Source organism: Gigantopelta aegis, chromosome 6, assembly GCF_016097555.1.
Source record: "Gigantopelta aegis isolate Gae_Host chromosome 6, Gae_host_genome, whole genome shotgun sequence".
Lineage (NCBI taxonomy): Eukaryota > Metazoa > Mollusca > Gastropoda > Neomphalida > Peltospiridae > Gigantopelta > Gigantopelta aegis.
Genome location: NC_054704.1, coordinates 86,322,922 through 86,343,342, shown reverse-complemented (window position 1 = coordinate 86,343,342; position 20,421 = coordinate 86,322,922). Strand labels below are relative to the sequence as shown.

Sequence of the window (20,421 nt, the reverse complement as noted above, 5' to 3'; positions counted from 1 at the left end):
TAATTTTGCAAGGCATAGTTAAACATATATGCTACATGTAAATCTAGATAAGATTAAATAACAAAAATGATATTCTAGGCATATATAAAAATAAAAATAAAATTATTATGCAAATGTAGTTTATTAATTTTCTAGGTAGTTTTATCAATTCTAAAGTATTGAACTTTGTTTATTATAGTACATGTCAATTTCTCCACTTACATCCCAAGGCTATACAAGAGTAATTGAATCAGTCAGTGTTATTTTATGCTTGCTTCGTTTTTGTCCAAAAAAAGAAAAGATTTGAGTTTAGAAAATGACAAACTCATGTGATGCATCTCTGGCTTTAATGACAGCACTGGGTAAGACCCAGATGAATAAGTAATTCAATCAATTTCATATTTCTTATTCATGAAGAATAAGGCGAAAAGACAATTTGCAAATTTTCGCCCACCAATCAATAAGAAAACTGCAGGAAAAGCTTCTTCATTGACTGTCTATAGGTACATGATTTTGAGCAGTGTTTTTCTGTGCTGTAAAAAAAAATTGATTTTCCCACTAGAATGTATTTCTGTGCCTGTGCTGTATGTTAAAGCGAGGACCTTTTAACTAAGTGTCAGACAGCTTCCTGCCTGGCAGAGTGTTTCAGATCTCCACTTTGTAATATCTAAAGATGTAACTGCTTTCTAAATAACTTAGTGGCCGTTGAATGCTTGGAAAAGCTCAATTATGGCTGATTGCCGAGAAAAATGCCTGCGTGCGGAAGGTTTCTCCTGTGTTGCAGGAAAGAAATAATCATGGTATAATTTATAGACAACTTTCTGTCATTTGCTACTGACAATAATCAATACATGGTCCGTGCGACATGGTGGGGGTCTGGTGGTGCATTGTTCAAAACTCGACACGTGATTCGTGAAGTCTTAACATGGATCACAGGCAATAGCTTGACTTCTGCTTTTCGGTTTATTCCGAGAACTGAATGGATTTTTAAAATGATGCAAGGTCATACTTCAATTAGCAAATCCACAACCATTTAAAAAAGAGTAGGTACATATAGGATGAATGATCAAATACAAACATTCTTTTAAAATCTGGATTTCAATATTTAACATATTGAGTTAAAATAATAGTTGTGACTTGATAGAAAAGCAGCTAACTGGTAACAGAAGACTGGCTAGTAATAAGTCTTTAGTAAATATAAATGTTGATATTTTGCAATTCACAGCACTAGTATTTTGTTTTGTACACTCGTTTTTTAAACATGTTTTTATACTTGTCAACAGTAATGTTTTATTTACAATTTTTTTTTATAAAAACCAGGATAATGGTAACAGTGATTTAAAAAAAATATGGTTTTGTATTTAGATGTAATTTTGTAAAGGAACATAACTAGAAGGAGACGACAAAATTACGTAATTTTTAGTAATCAATTACATAGAGCTAAGACCAGGGAAGCGACATTGTTATGTTATGTTATAAAATGTTATTCTTGTTAAACAAGTTATAGATGTTTTAGTTTGAATTAAAAACAAAATCTTAGTTTATACTGGTTTGTTTTGATATGGAAAAGTCAAACCTGCAGTGTGGCTGGTTATTTTGTGTTTTTCCCCCAAGCAGACGTGTTGATCCAGATGGCTTTGGCATCTAAGGAAGCTTGTGAAAGATTTACTCAGGACTTGTGGAGCAATTATTCATACTGAATTACTGAACATATCACATTAATGGACTCAAAATATTGGTCTGGAATATCTCGGTTTCAGCTTTTGCCCAATCACCTTAAAACAATTGGTAGAGGTGTTGAAAGAATAGCAATGAATTTAGAGTTAAGATATTTAGTGGATGTCTGTTTCGTCTTTTTTTTTTTTGAATGCCTCACCTCCCTCCCACATACCTCATCACAAATGTTTAGAGTTTTTAATTTTTTTTTTTTAATGAGCCCATTATTACAATAACTAGTTTTGTCCATATTTTTACTTTATATTGGTATTTCATCCCAGAATATATACATATTGCTTAGCTTTAATTCCTGTGAATATTATTCAAATGTACTATATAACATTCAGTGAAATATCTTAAAATATCAGTGAAATAAAAGTGTTACCTTCACTGTAAGAAAGCCGGAACTATTTTGCTGCTGGCATTTTCAAAATAAAGGTAAATTGCCAAAAGTTATATAATAAATAAAATATTTCATGTTTTTTGTCAAATATGATTTACATCTCATCTTGTGAAGTTTGCAAGTGCGACCTGTGAGATATGATTGCAAACTTCACGAGATGAGATATAAATCATATTTGACAAAAAACATGAAATATCCCCTATATACATGTACATGTACTACAAAATTGAATAAGCAGGGAAAATCTTAAAGAACTGATGTTTTAACATAAGATAGTACTAAACAATGAACACACTGAGTAAAACTACTAGATTAAAATTGGATTGTACTAAACAACATACATGTATCAGCAAAAAAAGTTAGTTTGTTTTGTTTAACGACACCACTAGAGTATATTAATTTATTAATCATCGGCTAATGGATGTAAAATATTTGGTAATTCTGACATATAGTCTTAAAGAGGAATGAAACCTGCTGCATTTGTCCATTAGTAGTAAGGGATGTTTTATATGCACTATCCCACAGATATAATAACACATACCACAGCCTTTGATATACCAGTCATGGTGCACTGGCTGGAAACATATTGACAATACAAACACTAAAAGCTTTAATCTGTCCTTGTTCTGCCAAGACCATTTTAAACACACAAAACTTGAACTTAAACCATGGTTTATACAAAACGTTTGTCATACTGGCGTGCTATTAAGACTAACGTGTCTCTTTTTCTGCAGCTATGTCCATGTTTGAGGAAGAGGAGAAGGTGGCACCTAATGGTGGCTCCAAGGATCACAAAGTCCAAATGGTTAATTGTGCCTTGAACTTTTCCAAGAATGGCCATGAATACTCCACTCTTAGACCAGGTGAATGCAGTTGTGTATACATTTTGTTTGAGAAAAATGTCTTGTGTCTTTGCATGGCATGTTCTTATAATGTACATGGCATGTCTAATAAATGCACACAAGTCTACACAAACAAGTCCAGGCATATACATGACATGCATGTGCGTGCACACACACACACACACACACACACACGCACACACGCAGACACGCAGACACAAGCATGCACATACCAACAATACACACACAATTTTCAAGACTACTATTAAAAGTAGTTTAGTTGACATGTCATATTTGGATACTTTTTCCATTTTGATTAAAGATTTTTTTTCAAAGCAAAGTTAATTGATGTGAGGTTTTTTGTTAGGTTTTTTTTGTAAAAATATAAAATGTTGGGTAAAGATGTTGCATGGTCATACAATCATCTTGTTTTTGCCATTAGATTGTGAATCTCATTCTTGAACAGAGATATAGTTTTGTTACATTTTGTACCATAATAATTGTGATGATATCTGCAAACACTTCAATATAACATTTAATAGTTTCAAATTAATAACTAATATTCTTCAATAAACCAAACTACACTTCTAATATTCATTGGGGAAGTTACAACAAAAAACAAACATTGCAGTTTGAGAAAAATATGAAACCATCATTGATGTTCATGTGTCAAACACATGTTCCTAACATGTTATTATCGTAATAGTTTCTGCAAGGATGGAGTAAGCCAAAGAACAGCTTTTCCATTCTGATATAATGTTTCTCCCATCAATGACAGACGGTTCATACAGATTCCCACAAGTCCTGGCTTCAAAACCCAGGATTGCTGCACCTGTATTTATATGTTTGTCTACATATTTATCATATTTGCTGATTGCCAGAGAAACTGAATCTTGAAGATAACCACGTCAGTTTGTGAAAAATGTCGAATACACAAACAGATTTTGATGATTAAAGACATGATTTTCACAACTGTTTACAGCCGTCCATCCCAAATGACGTCTGTATTTCAACAAATGTCAAAAGTCTCTTCTGTACTTATTATGCGCATTTCTTGACTGTTTACTTGGTTCCGTTTTGCATAACGTATCAGCATTTTCACTGTCATTTCTACATGTTCGCAGTGTGTTATATATACATTACACTGTTAGACATGAAGAACTGTTTTATACAGCTCTGTTGGTTATGTGAACTTGACAAGTGAACGATCTTGTATGATAAAGAGATGCCAGTGATATTAGTGCAACAATGTCCTGCTTCACCAGCTATAGCATACACAGTGTAGTTAGCGTATAATTATATGACATGTTTTGCTCAATATTGGCATAACTCTGCTATGGTTTGCTTCATGTGGTAATATCTATAATTTGAGTCAAGATTAGCATAACTCTGCTATGGTTTAATTCATGTCGTAATATCTATAAGTTGAGTCAAGATTAGCATAACTCTGCTATGGTTTACTTCATGTCGTAATATCTATAATTTGAGTCAAGATTAGCATAACTCTGCTATGGTTTACTTCATGTCGTAATATCTATAATTTGAGTCAAGATTAGCATAACTGCTATGGTTTGCTTCATGTGGTAATATCTATAATTTGAGTCAAGATTAGCATAACTCTGCTATGGTTTAATTCATGTCGTAATATCTATAATTTGAATCAAGATTAGCATAACTGCTATGGTTTACTTCATGTGGTAATATCTATAATTTGAGTCAAGATTAGCATAACTCTGCTATGGTTTACTTCATGTGGTAATATCTATAATTTGAGTCAAGATTAGCATAACTCTGCTATGGTTTACTTCATGTCATAATATCCATAAGTAGGCCCATCTTAAAAAGTGTGCTGGTATTACTATTATTTGTAAACATAAACCAAAGAACAGCTTTATGCATTGTTTTGTTTTTTAGCAATATCTTTACTTTTTGCCTTGTCAAAGTTGGAAAGCAAGTTATAGTTCTTAATTTACCAGCAAGCTGTATCAGGTATACAGCAAAGGCCATGTGATGTGCAGGTACATCTATTAGAAAATCCATATAAGAGATCCCTCACCGTGTTTCAGTGGTGGTGGCAGCAGGTCTTTCTAAGTATTTAGACAAACAGTCATAGTTTAAAATTTGCTGACGTTAGACAAATATTCTAGATTATTTTTTGAATTTGTTTTTTCATATTGACATTTAAACAAACATCATTTTCTTTCCTCCCTGTCATGTTGGATACTAATATTTAGACAAACCAAGAATTGATAAATTCTTTGAATATGATATGAATATGGACTTTATGGATTTTTTTGTAAAGAGTATCAAAACCTTTGATGCGGTTGTAAACAGTTGGCTTGAATAACTAGATTATACGCAAGAATAACTTGTTCAAGTATTGGAAACATACAGTTGCTCTAATGATGTATGCTTTGTACCAGTTCCTTTGAAAACAAACATAAACAAGAATTCACTGATGTCATCAAATCCTTGCTAAACAGAATTTAGTCACAGGAGTAGGAAGAATAATTTTTCTGTTTTGACACAAGAGTCCCACTTGTTTATTAAATGTGAATTTGCCTAATTTTGCCTGAAATTTGATAATGTTCCTAGTAAGAAAAGTAAATGGAGAAACAGTTTCAGTGATGTGTTTTGCTCCGATAAGGCAGGTCTGCCAGTTAGACTTGTTATTAGAAGGAACTGCTCGGGGCTGGCCAGATCTCTGCCTGTGATTGTCCCTCCGTCTTTCACCTGTGTCAGAACCTGAGCATTACAGTAGATGACTGGGGCTGATAATTCACAGCTCTTCTTTCATTCACACACAGTCTGTCACTCCCAAACAGGCGCAACCCGTTGGAAAGATGCAGTCTTGTTTAAGGGAGGTTTCGTGATAGAGAAGAGATATATGTTGGCTTATCCTGCCAATTTGTTGATTTTTTTTTTTTTTTATATGTTGATCGAGACGGGTTTGCATGCAGCATCTGTTGGGGTTTTTTTTGTGGATTTTTTTTAATGAACTCTATAATAACTCTATAATAAGTTGTTAATAATACCATTTGTAAACAGGTGTCATTGAGTTTGAATTGTCAGTGGAATAGATCTAAGATTTGCTGAAATGATCACATTGAAATGGAAGAATGATGAAAAAAGTTATTTTCTTTTCTTGTTGCATGAATTTTGATATTTGTAATGCAGATATAGTCATATTTTGTGTGTGTAAATATTTGAAACAAACAGATGTCACTTTATAATCATTAATGTCTTAAACATAACTCACACAAATATCCCCACCTGTGTAAAGCCCAGTAAATCACAAGCTTAAATAATTGTTAAATAGTTTATGTAAATTTATTACTTTGTAAATGCTGTTCAACATTTAAAGTCAAGCTACATAAATAACATCCATTGTAATGATCTCTGAGCAATTTACAGCTAAAGAGATAACAGTATTTTATCCAATTATTGTTTTAAAGTTGTGGCCATGCCTCCTGATATAGCTAAAACCATCAACATTGCTGACAACTGCTATAATGACCCAAACACTGACTACAGCTAAACAGACAAGACAAAAACTAGTTTATGTAATTAAGACCACCACTACAGCTAAACAGACAAGACGAAAACTAGTTTATGTAATTAAGACCACCACTACAGCTAAACAGACAAGACGAAAACTAGTTTATGTAATTAAGACCACCACTACAGCTAAACAGACAAGACGAAAACTAGTTTATGTAATTAAGACCACCACTACAGCTAAACAGACAAGACGAAAACTAGTTTATGTAATTAAGACCACCACTACAGCTAAACAGACAAGACGAAAACTAGTTTATGTAATTAAGACCACCACTACAGCTAAACAGACAAGACGAAAACTAGTTTATCTGTGATTAAGATCTTGAGCAGTTTTCACAATTCTCGTTCATGACAGTAATAAAAGTAGGACCCTGGTAACGTTTGATGAAAGACATGGATAATTTTACTTAATGTGCCCATCTCATGCTAACCCATCTACCAAGTACGGAAACCAAGGGTTAATTACAGTGATTTGCTATCAGGCGATCATGCCGAATTGAACAGAATTCATCTGGTTACATGAGGGATGATGTAGGCGATAATAGCTGGGTACGGCTTCTGGAAATCTTTTGATTATACACTCCCGTACACTATTAAGTCGGGTTGGTGCCACTTAAGGAACTGGTTGTTTATCAAGCCAAGTTAGATTCGTGTGCTGTGAGGAACCTCATCAGCCATAAATACAGTGGTAAAGAATTGCTCTTGTTTTCTTAACCCTTTGTGTGCTAGACATGCAAGTTTAGAGACGGCTCCTGTAGATGATAGTTTGACATTATTTTTTTCAGAATATATCTCTACTAGGTTCCACTAAACTGAATCAGTTCCCATTGACAGTATATGTTAACATCTTGTTATAAAAGTGATATAAGCAGTGTGTGAACTCAACCAGGCAGGAGATTTGCATTTAAGCTGTCTGCATGAACATAAAATGTCACTTTGCATATAAGATTTAATCAATAATATTTTTAGAAACAAATATTTGCAGTTTGATTTTTAAAGAATTGTACCCCATACTAGTTTCAACCACTATGCATACAGAATACTTAATAATATAGTATATTAATTCATTGGGAATTGAGAAAGGCTAGTATTTGCAGACATAAATGTCACACATTACTATAAGAACCACAGCTGCTTTTTCTTTGTGAGTATATTGAAGGTGTATCTTGGACTTTGACACATGACTCCATGATTTAATACAGTACAATATTCAGTGCTAGTTAATTAAATGTTCATTGTTCAATATTGAAAAAATATCAAATGCAGAACTACACAAAATCGTTCTTGAGCTTTTAAAAAAAATTGTAATAAAAATGCCTTAATAGTCAATTGATGCATAGGAATTTGTAATCCTTAGATGTTTTTATTGTGCAAACATTTTGAAATTAAAATAAATATGTCTGGCAAGTTGAGCTAACCTGACTGGCACACACCACTTACGGAGATTGATTGGTGTGCCAAAGACTGAAATAAGTGAAGAACGTTAGGTTTGTTTTTCTTGGGAATATTCTGTACATGCACCATTAGCTGTGCTATATATGTGGGGCTGTAGGGCACCAGACTAAGTAGACCGGTCTGTTTAGTCTTCTAAACAGCCAACGACTCGACTCACTCTCACACATCACTGCCAAACTGTTGGCACAACCTCCAGTCTGTTATCATGGCCACAGATCTGGGAATGAGCAATTACAGTTATTGTTTGTGTAAGAGCATATTTTCACGTGATTGGAATTGACTGCCAGTCCCACACAACTGATTTACAAGAGGAGATAGCAGTAGAAATATGACCTCCGCTAGTTGGCTATTGATACACAGCCATGTAGAAGAGGGGCTTCCTTGAACACGAACAACATGTTTGAATAATGATGCAGTTAGTTTTACACTGATTGCTCTCAATGAATCCACTCACGGTGGTAATGCCACTGTCACTGTTAAAGAGGAGCCCAGTAGAGTTATAAAGCGTGCTCTGTATCTTCACTCAAGTACTGATAAAGTCTACCATTTACTTTCTCTGACTATATAATCAGGATGCCCTGCTGGTGGGTGGCCTTTGTAAATAACCCATTGTCAGTACCAATACAAAGCAGAATAAATAAACAGAAGTTTTCTATTCTGCTTTGATATTGACAATAGGTTATTTCCAGTCTCATTTTCTGGTATTTTATTCTGCGATGGTGTTGACAATAGGTTATTTCCAGTCTCATTTTCTGGTATTTTATTCTGTGATGGTGTTGACAATAGATTATTTCCAGTCTCAGAAAGTGGTCCATACTTGTACCCATGGTTATGAAACTTCTGTGGAATATAAAACTTCTGAACTAAAACTTCCACAAAAGTTGGAAACATTAGTCGATTTCATGGCAATGCGAGGCCAATCACATGCAGCAGATTAGACTACTAAAATCTGGACTTTAATAAATAAAAGTCTATGTCAGTTTAGAAAATTCATTTTTTACTTCATACAACAACTACTTCATACAACAACTACTACTGAATTAAAAAAAAGTTATCAAAAGCACAACAATCTGTTTGGTTTTTTACATCATGTTATAACATTATTTTATTTTTAAAATTCTCTTGTATTTAATCATAGTTGCATTAACAAAAATGATAACTGCAAAAATTGACGAAATAATACATTCACCAAAATAATTTTATTTATAAATTTTTTATATATATAATATTTTCCAAAACAGATTTTTAAAATGTTTATTACTGATTTCGTTTTGTTCTGTTTCACTGAACATTGAGAAAAGATATATGTGTATGTGTATGTGTATGTGTGTATATATATATATTTGTCATATATCAAGAGTTGGTAAATGCACATACACTTAACAAAAAATCTGATAAAATGTACAAGTTTATTTAAATGTATTTGAATGATTCCTGTTTTTCCTCTACAGGTTACTATCCAGGCTTTGATCCCAGTTCCCAGGAGTCGAAAGCTTTGAGCACGATGCAGCCCATTCCACAAGTGTTTAAAGTAGGGGAGACGATCCAGTCCCTGGTTCCGCCGAAATCCTTCTGGAACAGCCAGATCCGGCGTAGCGCTGACGGCTTCGTCGCCTTCAACTTCACCATGTCGGGGTCTTCCATCATCGGGGTGTATGGCCGCCAAAACACCCCGCCCACCCACATACAGTACGAGTTCCTCACCATATTTGAAGGCAGTCGCATCAGGAGGCGCTCTCGAAGAGCTGTCAAACCTGTAAGTGAAGGGTATAATATCACAGTCAAATATAGTTCTTCTTTGGATAACAGACATAAGTAGCTGTCAGTTTTCGACCAGTTATACATTACTTCAATTGTATAATGTAGGGAAAGGTTGTTATATAGGCTTCACTTGTTGATCAATCCTATCTGTTAATATTAATGGAAATAAATATTGTTTAAACTAAGTATTGTGTATATTACAGCTGCAGTCTTGCTTCATCTTTTTATAACATTATATGCTCGTGCAAAATACAAACACAACTTCACTTTTAATAAACATTAGCGGTATCAATAGTTATCACCAGCTGCCCTCATAGAACATATTTTAATTTGTTTTCTTACACACCCATTGGTAAGAACATTATTCATTATTTTTGATAATACATATTAATAACATGCATACATGTATATGTGAATTTTTTTTTTTTAAATATGACTTGCTGCTCCTGTTAATGACCAGGTTGCCACTGCCATACCATCCAATGAAAAAAAAGAAAGAACAATCAAAATCAGTTGCTCTGTGATGTAAAATTTAACTTGAAATTGATTTGCCTGTGACCCATAAGGCCGTAAATAGGTTTTAGTTGGAAAAGACATTTAAATTTGTTTTAAACCTGGGTTTTTTCGAGGATGTTTAAGAAATAGCATACTATATTCATGTCATTTATCTTAAAATTTGTTGTTTAAAAACATATCCCAACACACTTTTGCAGGTTAGATACATTTTAAAACACCTCGTAAGTAAAATGGTATCTACCGGCCACTCGTGTACATGTAAGGGTGGGATTTAGCTCAGTCAGTTGAGTGCGCGCTTGAGGTGCTGGCATTGCAGAATCAAACCACCTCGGTGGATCCATTCTGCTGATTGTTTTTTTTTTTCATTCCAACCAGTGCATCACAACTGGACAAAGGCCGTGGTATGTGCTTTTCTGTCTGCGGGAAAGTGCATATAAAAAATCCCTTGCTGGATTAAAAAAAATGTAGCAGGTTTCCTCTGATGGCTATGAGTCATAATGATCAAACGTTTGACATCCAATAGCTGATGATTAATTAATCAATGTGCTCTAGTGGTGTTGTTAAACAAAACAAACTTTAACTCATGTACATGTAGTATTCTCTATGTAACACAAAAAAGTGTGTTAGTCGCTAGTCTTAATAAAGGCAGTTAGTCTTCACTTCCAGTTTTGTATTGACCTTCATCCTAAACCAGACTCGTGTACATTAAAATGAATTGTGACTTGTTTCAATGCAAAGGTCCAAATCAGTGATCCAAGAACTTATTTCTGTTATTTACACCAAAAGGATGAGTTTCATGTAATACTGGTTTATGGTCTTGTTTCTAACAACATTTGGCAATTTTCTGCTTAGCCTAGTGAAAAATATCTTCTTATCTGAAAACGAAGTCAGATGGAATAATTGTTGTTACACATTTTCAGCCTCTTGAGTTAATGCTGCCCTTTAAATTTATAACATTGGCATTGCCGATAAAGGCACTAACCTTAGTTATTAGAGAGTGTAAAATATTTTCTGATATTATAGCTTTTTTAATTGTTAAAAGTACATACCGGTAATACAACTTCTAAATTAAATTATCAATTTAGGAAAATTCAATGTTTTTCTGGTCATGTTTATGTTCATAGTAGGTCGAAATGCATTTTATGTGAAACTGAAATAACATGGACATGGGAGACTGGGTTCAGTGACTTTAAATTAACTTTAAAATGAGTTTAAACAATTTTGGCCATGACTAATATTTAAAATGTTTGATATAACTCTTTATTTTGATGTTTTATTTTTATGTTAAAAGTTATTTTGTTTCAGGTTAAATCTAACATGGTGAAGTTCCTGACATCCGGTGACTGGTATTTGGGTGTTTATAATGACAACACAGAACCACAAATGATCAGTCTTACTGCTAACCCCATTAGTAAGTCGGCTAAATCGTCTTTCAGTTACATGTAATATGTGATGGTTCATGGAGTGAGTTGGGTGTGTGGTGCATGTGAGGAAGGAAGGAAATGTTTTATTTAATGATGCACTCAACACATTTTATTTATGGTTATAGGTCGTCGGACATATGGTGAAGGACCACACAAATATTGAGGGAGGAAACCCACTGTCGCCACTTCATGGACTACTCTTTTCGATTAGCAGCAAGGGATTTTTTTTATGCACCATCCCATAGACAGGATAGCACATACCACGGCCTTTGATATACCAGTCGTGGTGCACTGGCTGGAACGAGAAATAACCTAATAGGCCGACTGACAGCGATCAATCCCAAACCGACCATGTAACAAGCGAGTGCTTTACCACTGGGCTACGTCTCACCCCTTGGTGTGTGTGTGTGTGTGAGAGAAAGAGAGCCAGATGAAAATATATGTACATCTAGGTCTGTACACATGCAGTCAGACTGTCTGTTATGCAAAATAAATACTGTCATACATGAATATGTATATCCGTGAATATGTGAATAAATATTTAGTAATCGATGTATTACCACCATCAAATTGTATCACCTATTTTTGTCATTCAAAATTGCCCAAAAATATTTATTTTTATATTCAGCTATTCAAGATTGCCCAAAAATATTTATTTTTATATTCAACTATTTGCATTCATTTCACATGTGGCTCTATCTATAATGATGTGTTAATCCTTGTGACATGCATTATTACAGATATGGAGAATGGCTGTCCAAACAACTGCAATGGTAATGGAAAATGTGTCGACAAGCAGTGCCAGTGTTTTCCTGGTAGTGTGGGCTGGGATTGTTCACAGAGTGAGTTGCATTGATTATCATTTCCACAGATCATGTAAACTTGTGTCTTCCCCCCCCCCCCCCCCCCCCAACCTAACTAGTGCCTATGATTGTTATATTAGCTGCCATATATGCTGTTTTGTTTTTGAAAAAGTCCTTGTATGCAGTACCTATATGTAGGTTTCATTTCTTACATTGTAGACAAGTGTCATAATGAGCAGATTATAGAAAGGAAGGAAGGAAATGTTTTATTTAACGACGCACTCAACACATTTTATTTACGGTTATATGGCATCGGATAGATTATAGATGCCAAAGTTTAAAACCATTCAATCTTTTTCTTTGCTTTTCATTTCTTATTACTCTCAAATGTCTTTTTTTATTATATTCCAATGCATATTACACTTTTCTTTCTTATTGTTTTCTTCATTCTCTCTGGGGTAGGATGTAGCTCAGGTTGTATGAGTCAGATCATGTAATGCAATTGTGCACATTGGTGCTATTTTGTATTATTTCAATTGTTTATTAAATTGTTGCACTTGTCTCTTAACACAATTTTGTATTATTGCATTGTATTATAGCAACTGATGGAAGGAATTAATTATTCCTGTGTACATCACAATCCTAATTTTACTTCAATCTCCGTTAAACTGGCTACTTGTTGTCATCACAGAGTTCAAAATATTGATAATAATAGAAATAAATATTATTACCAAAGTCAATACATTTAAATATTTCCTTAACACTGTGCTCCAATTGTATTCATGGCAGCAATTTTTCTTTTCTGAAAGCAAAATTAGTTTTATTTAAACATCAGAGTTGTCCTTAGTGAGATTTACGGCCGCCCGTGACACATAAAATATCTGTTAGACTGGAAAAGCTGGTAGAGTGGCACAAATTAAATGTTTGTTTGGTCCTAAATCTCCATTCTTGCTCATTGATTGGCTGGAAAGATTCGCGTCTGCTTCAAGTGGCAATTAAGACAAAGGTTTTCTGTGTGGGAATTCGTGACAGCAGGACAATAAAGACGGGCTCGATGGAGCCATCGTGTTGAATGATAGCAGGGAGACGGCCAACTTTCTGGCCTAGTCGGCTTGGGCCATGAGTCATGCATGACGCCCTACTAATTGTTTCCATGTCCTCGAATCGCTAACAGAAATAGTTTTGCCAAGTCAATAGAAGTAATTCTTTGTCATCTGAAAAGACACTTTATTTGCTTTAATCTCGGTGCTGATTGGATGTTGCATGCCTCCTGTAATAAGGTTAGAAGTTGTTTTTTCAGCGACAATTCATCACTGCGTCTCCTTGACCGTGAGATTGTTGTTTGAAAGAGATCGGTGCAGGAAAGACTAACACACAAATTCCGGTTATTTCACCTCATTGCCTTATCACTGACAGGCATTTATCAAAGACTGGCCAAGAAACTTTTCAATATTACTAGTCTGGAAAAACTCCAATCAATATTTCATTATCAAGTTATTTAACGTATTGCTTCAATTACTGCTGATTCAGATGGGAGAGAGAGAAGAAAAAAAAGGTCGACAAGAAATATAAATTGAAATAATTTGTTGATTTGCTTTCATTTCGTTACCGAACTGGTTTGGCCGTGATATGAGTCCAACAAATCACATGTGCTGTTCTGCAGTTACTGATGGGATGCCTGGCATGCAATACATTTGATAATAATGGCAGATTTGTCACTTGGGAAGTCAATTGTTATTTTAATTTTTTTTTATTCCATCTTCTTTATGGCTGTGGAATTGGTCGATACTAGGACCTTACACCACAATTTTTTTTTTTTTTTATATACATTCATTTAATGCAAGATGACGGACAATAATAACACACACATAACTGACAGTAGTAATAATAGGGGAAGTTGACTGTTATTTGATTTTAGTACCATCTAAACTTTGTTTCCCTGTCCTGAGTCAGACCCCCAATCCTATTGGAGGCCGGACTCGGATAGGCGTGTTCAAAACCCTAGTGGTATATGGACACATTAAACCAGTTACTAAGCTAAGCTAGAAGTTGTTGTACTTTGAGTGAAGTAGATCTTATGACTACTGTAAGCAGTTTTACCTAAATCCATCGGCTATTTTAAACTAGTACTCTAGCTAGCTAGCAAGTATGTCATCACCGTACAGAATTGCTTTTTCTCTTTAATTATTTTTTAAGTGGAAATCTTTGTCTGTGACTAGAATATAGTCTATCAGCATTTGTACAGTTAGTCTGTTCTTGTGAATATCTTCTGTTATTAATCCTTAACCTGTCCAGCCAGAGGGCACCATAGGTTTCATCTCCATCCATCCTTCCATCCATATGTCTTTCCCACATATAGATTTCCAGACTTTTTTCACAATGCCTCAACATACTGAGCTGAAATTTTGTGTACAGCCTTATGCAGTTGCAGATCAAAGTTGACTTTCATGGTGATTTACCCATTTTTGACAAATATATGGACCTTGAACTTAGGAGAGATAAAACAATTGTGGGAACGATCTATTGCTTTAGCAATACTTTCAAAATGCTTGTTATTTTAAGCACCTGATTTATCTCAGTCGTAGAACATCCACCTCAAGAATGGAAGTTTATTGGATCATTTCTCATCAGTAGTTTGTTTTCTTGTTTTATTGCAAACACTATCATACATGTATGTGCTTTACTATCTGCAGCAAAGTAAACACTGTTGGCCATATTACTGAATTCTTGGGATATTTTCCACTTTTTATGTGACAAATGCTGGTCAAAGTTTTAATTCCCATCCATTACTCTTACACACCTGTCATGGACAGAACTCTGTTGGAAATCAGAGGTTGTGCCCAGGACAGGCATGCTTGAACAGTTTTCTGATGGAAGCTTGCCAAATATGTCCCATGGCATACTTACACTTAGTCACACTTATTTTTTAATTACTGATTTATAGGCTTGTTTTGTAGCTGCAATAGTAATTTTAATTAATGAAGACCATAGTACTAAACTGCATTCAGTAATTTCAAGGTATTTCCAATTTCCCCCTCTTTTATACTTTTGGTGTTAATATTCAAAATTTCAAAATGACCATATTTGATAGGTTATCTCTATCCCGAGTCAGACCCCTGATCCTATCGGAGGCCAGACTCGGGATAGGCATGTTCGAAACCTTAGTGGTATATGGACAAGTTAAACCAGTTATTAAGTAAGTCAAGGTATTTGTGACAGCCTTTTGCAATTGCAATATTTTGCACGTATTGTATAACATATATATAACAAGGTATCTGAATAATAAGTGTCGTCTACATCACCCAAACAAAATTATTGTCTTCGTTATCTGCTTCTATATAGAGATGTGTTATAGTTTCTTCTTTTTATTGCAGACAAAAGTTAACTCTACTATTTAATTTTATTTGCAGAAGCCTGTCCAATCCTGTGTAGTGGCAAGGGAATCTACATGCATGGGTTGTGCAAGTGTCACCCAGGATGGAAAGGACGTGAGTGTGAATTCCGTGAGAATGAGTGCCAAGTTCCAAACTGCAATGGGAATGGTCACTGTATTAATGGGCAGTGTGTCTGTTTCCAGGGATTCCAGGGTCCAGACTGCGGAATAGGTAGGTCAACAATTTGTCACTAAAATGTTGTTTTAGTTCTTCAAAACAAACAGCAGCTATTAGTTATTGTCAAGATTTGCCATAGTTGTTGTTTTTGTTTTCTTTGACATCTGTTTCAATTTTGTGTAAATATACCATCACTATTTTGTTTCAATTTTGTGTAAATATACCATCACTATTTTGTTTCAATTTTGTGTAAATATACCATCACTATTTTGTTTATTTTCATTTTAGCGATATATTCTGAATGTTGTTTATTGTGGACATATATTATATTTGTTTTTTTAATAGGATTTTTGTTATATATCAACTTTCATATGTTAAATTGATAGTAGAGTAAGACAACTTCTGTTAGAAGATGCAGACAAATTATCTCATTTTAATTGAAAAAATAGTTTGCCACCGTCTACTTAGAGTACTTAGAGTATATCTTGCTTCTAGACACTTTAGAGCTTTTCTTATAACATTTCACATAGATATTCTATAACAAGTACACAATGAACAGCCAACCGCCATTACTTTCAAATGATGTCATACTGTTGAATGATGTTATAGTACTGTCTGCTGACATCACAGTACTGTCCACTAATTGCTAGACTATGTCACCATACTGTCAAGTAATTGTTAGATGATGTCACATTGCTGTCAAATGACATCACAGTACTGTCAACTAATTGGTAGATGATGTCACAACACTGTCAAATGGTGTCACAGTATTTCATATGATATAACTTCATAAGGCTAAGATCACTGTGCTATTTGCTGACAAATCTCACCATCATGTATGTGCTGTTATATTTGGACACAATTTTCTTTTAATATCTTTGATTTAATTTGTGTAATATTTTCTACTCTGTTGTTGCAGTTTTGTTGTGTACATTTCTGTGTAATATTCTTTCACATTATGCACATTATAGTGAACAAGGATTTGCAACTTTTGTTTTGTCACATTGCACTAAAAACAAGTTATTAATGGAAGACTTAAATGATGTGCAATGAAAAAGTTGCTTAATTTGACAATATATTACAATGTACAGTAAATTTGTTATCGTAATATGTTTTTACAATCTCTCTAATTCAACTGTAATATTTTTGATAAAAAATTTGTTATTTTAATTTTGTTTTGTTTCATTATACATTTTAAACATTTGGTTATAAAAGGAAAAATTCATCATGTATGATTTTGTTTTTAATGCTAAAATTTACTTTTGTTTAAAACCCAGCCTAGGATATATATATATACATATAACTTGAATGCTAAGTTTAGCTATAAAGTAAAACAATACACCACTGTAAGAGTTTCCAATCCTTGTTCAATATGGTGCTCTGTATCTTAGTTGGCTTGCTAACTGTGCACTTGTTCTGTTGCGTCCTCAGTCGACTGTCTTCTGCCGAATTGCTCCGCTAACGGGGTCTGTGTCCATGGCCAATGTAGGTGCTTCAAGGGCTATAAGGGCACCACCTGTAGTATACCCGACAAAATAAATATCACACACGTGTGTGCCAAAGACTGCTCCGGCCACGGCGTGTACGATGTCGAGGCCAACCACTGTGCCTGCGAGCGCCACTTCACCGGCGACGACTGCCAGACAGGTAAATGTTGCACCATGGGATTGAAGTTCGAGGAAAGGATTCCTTAATTAATTATGCTGCCATGCGGATAATTACTGCCAAGTGTCTAAGCTTCACCTAACCACTAATACTCGTCTGTAGCCTGCCATGTTTGTCAGTCTTTACGTGGGATCTGTTCTTCATTACTTCGACTTTATTAAGGCTTAGTGATAAATACCAATTCTTACATTTTGGAAAAAAAAAAAAATTCCCTAGCAATCCAATTTAACAATATATAAATAAATAATGTTAAATAAATAAATAAATAAATAAATAAAGACATAAATACATAAATATGTATATAAATAAGTAAATTAATTAAATAAATAAGTATGTACCGTTAATAAAAATAAAAAAAATAAAAAAATGTACCAGGTTATCTCTGAAGACTACCAATAAAAATTACCAAATGTTTGATATCCAGTAGCCAATGATTAATATATCAATGTGCTCTAGTGGTGTTGTTAAACAAAACAAACTTTTTAACTTAACCTCTAGCTGTGATGGCATCCAAGCAACATCCAAGCAATCCTGTCCAATTAATCAGTGCCAACATTGTTTGACAAGAGTAGATATGGTATCTATTTTTGTAAACAGTGAAATGATAAAAGCATAGTGTTCAGAATTAAGAAAATAGTAAACAAATTACCACTATGCAAAAATAGTTGATAAGTGTTTTATTTTGCCCTATAATTCATACCATTATAATTTTGGAATAGTTCTATTTTATATTATTGTATTTTTTAAAAAACCCATCTTTATTCACAGGTCATCATATATTAAAATAATGAAAATAGATAGACAAAAAATTTGAAAATACACTGTAGTTAGATACCTGTGAAATTTTACAAATGGCAGTTCAGAAATGTTTGCTAAATTTTGGATACCGAAGGACAGATTCCATTGAAAAGATTCTCACATTTTCTGTCCACCGCCACCATATTAACCCACTAACTACTGGTACTTGTACTTGAACCACACGAGCAGTCCCACTAGTAATATGTATGTTTTAAATTTAAGCATCATGACATCACAGTGACACATAACCATTTCAGTGTCTTACGGAAGGAGAAAATGTTTGTCAAGTATTTGCATGGTGTATGTGCTGATATGTAACTTTCTCTTTAGTATGTGGCATGCATTATTTGATTCTTTGATGCACTGTTTGATTCGTTACCGCATTATTTGATTTCTTGTTTACTTTATTATTGCATGAATTGTGCTTGTCTTACAGTTGTGAGATAATTGTGTGATATGATTGACTGTTTAATATGTTCTTCCAAGTTCATTTATATACTTCTACAAGTGTACCAAGATTTCCTGTATTTAAGTCCCAAGCTTAAGTATGGGAAATACAACTTTAGAAAAGGTAAAGTTATGTCTGAAATTAGATCCAGTGCATAAATTAAGGTGAAACATTTTTTATGCTGTTATAAAGATTAAAGGAGCAGGTTAGGAAAGAAATGAGTACATAATAATTATCGTTCCATGACAATCTTTGTCACCTGCAAAACATGCTTCAGTATGAAATGAGAGGGGCAGTTATTAATTCTCAGAGGGGGCAATGCATACATTGTAAAGGGAATATGAGAGTGCTTCCAATGCCTGACAACACAACTGTTCATTTCAGGTTATTTTAATGGATACATGATGTTTACTCATGTGCAATTTCTACTTAAATTAATTCATAATTCTTGGCGAAGCTAGTACTAGCACATTACAATTTTCATATTATTTAGTTATTAAATTACATAAAACATATATAATATCAATTAATTTCAAGGTGTTTTCCTTTTGTTGTTATTATTATTTTTTTTTTTTATTATAGTTAAATGTAAAGATAATGAAATATAACATTTGCAACTATATGATAACGATTTTTAATTCTAGTACATTTAACATGTGTCGTTACAAATGTTCTTCTATTTTTAACAGTAAATATGATATTATATTTTGTAACCTAAGGGAAATCGATTCCTGTGGAATAATTTTATCCAAATTTAAGCCCATGGGCTACATTTCATGTTGACTTAAGTATGGATATTCCGATAGTTTATAATTATTTAAAAGATAGTTATTATTAACATGATCATTATTTAAAAGATAGTTATTATTAACATGATCTTTTTTTAAATACTGTTCTATGACTAGTGCCCCATGACTAAAAGGGTGCATCAATAAAAAATAATATGGGTGATTTATTTATTGATCAGCTTCAAAACTTGATTAATATTGCCATAACAACCATTGGTTTTCCCTAGCTGTCTCAGGCAATTAAAATATGTAAAAAATTAGATTTAGGCATGGATTTTTGTGTTGAATGCATTGCTTTCATCATCATTAATAATCATTATCACTACTATCGTCATCATTATTATAATCACAATCATCATTCTAATGTTTCCAAAATGAACTGAGTAAATATTGTAGTTATGTCAAAAACTAGTTTTGTTCTTACTTCAGCATTTATTAACCCCGAACCAGTCCTCTTTGACTAGTATGTCAAAAGCTATGGTATATGTTGTCCTGCATATAAAAGATTCATTGCTGCTAATGGAAAAATGTAGCGAGGTCAAATATTTGTCATCTAATAGCTGATTAAATAATCAGTGCACATGGTTATTTAACACACAAACACCCCCACCCCCCGTGCTCCCCGACTAGTACTGGAAACTAGTAGTGGAAATGTATTATTTCTATACTGTAATTTCACACGTTTAGCCAGCTGCACTGGATAAGCTGCAT

At 33.8% G+C, this 20,421-nt stretch overlaps 1 protein-coding gene across 3 annotated transcripts in view; it reads left to right on the top strand.

Moving 5' to 3' along the window:
• Positions 1-20,421, top strand: part of LOC121373986 (teneurin-m-like) — a 217,200-nt gene that overhangs the window by 160,140 nt on the left and 36,639 nt on the right. For 2 of the 3 annotated variants that reach the window (XM_041500841.1, XM_041500840.1), the window contains exons 9-14: positions 2,833-2,961; positions 9,408-9,712; positions 11,539-11,644; positions 12,398-12,499; positions 15,871-16,065; positions 17,443-17,658. In XM_041500841.1, coding sequence (XP_041356775.1) covers positions 2,833-2,961; positions 9,408-9,712; positions 11,539-11,644; positions 12,398-12,499; positions 15,871-16,065; positions 17,443-17,658 — 1,053 coding nt within the window. The remainder of the gene's footprint in view (positions 1-2,832; positions 2,962-9,407; positions 9,713-11,538; positions 11,645-12,397; positions 12,500-15,870; positions 16,066-17,442; positions 17,659-20,421) is intronic. The other variant, XM_041500842.1, reaches the window with a different exon arrangement.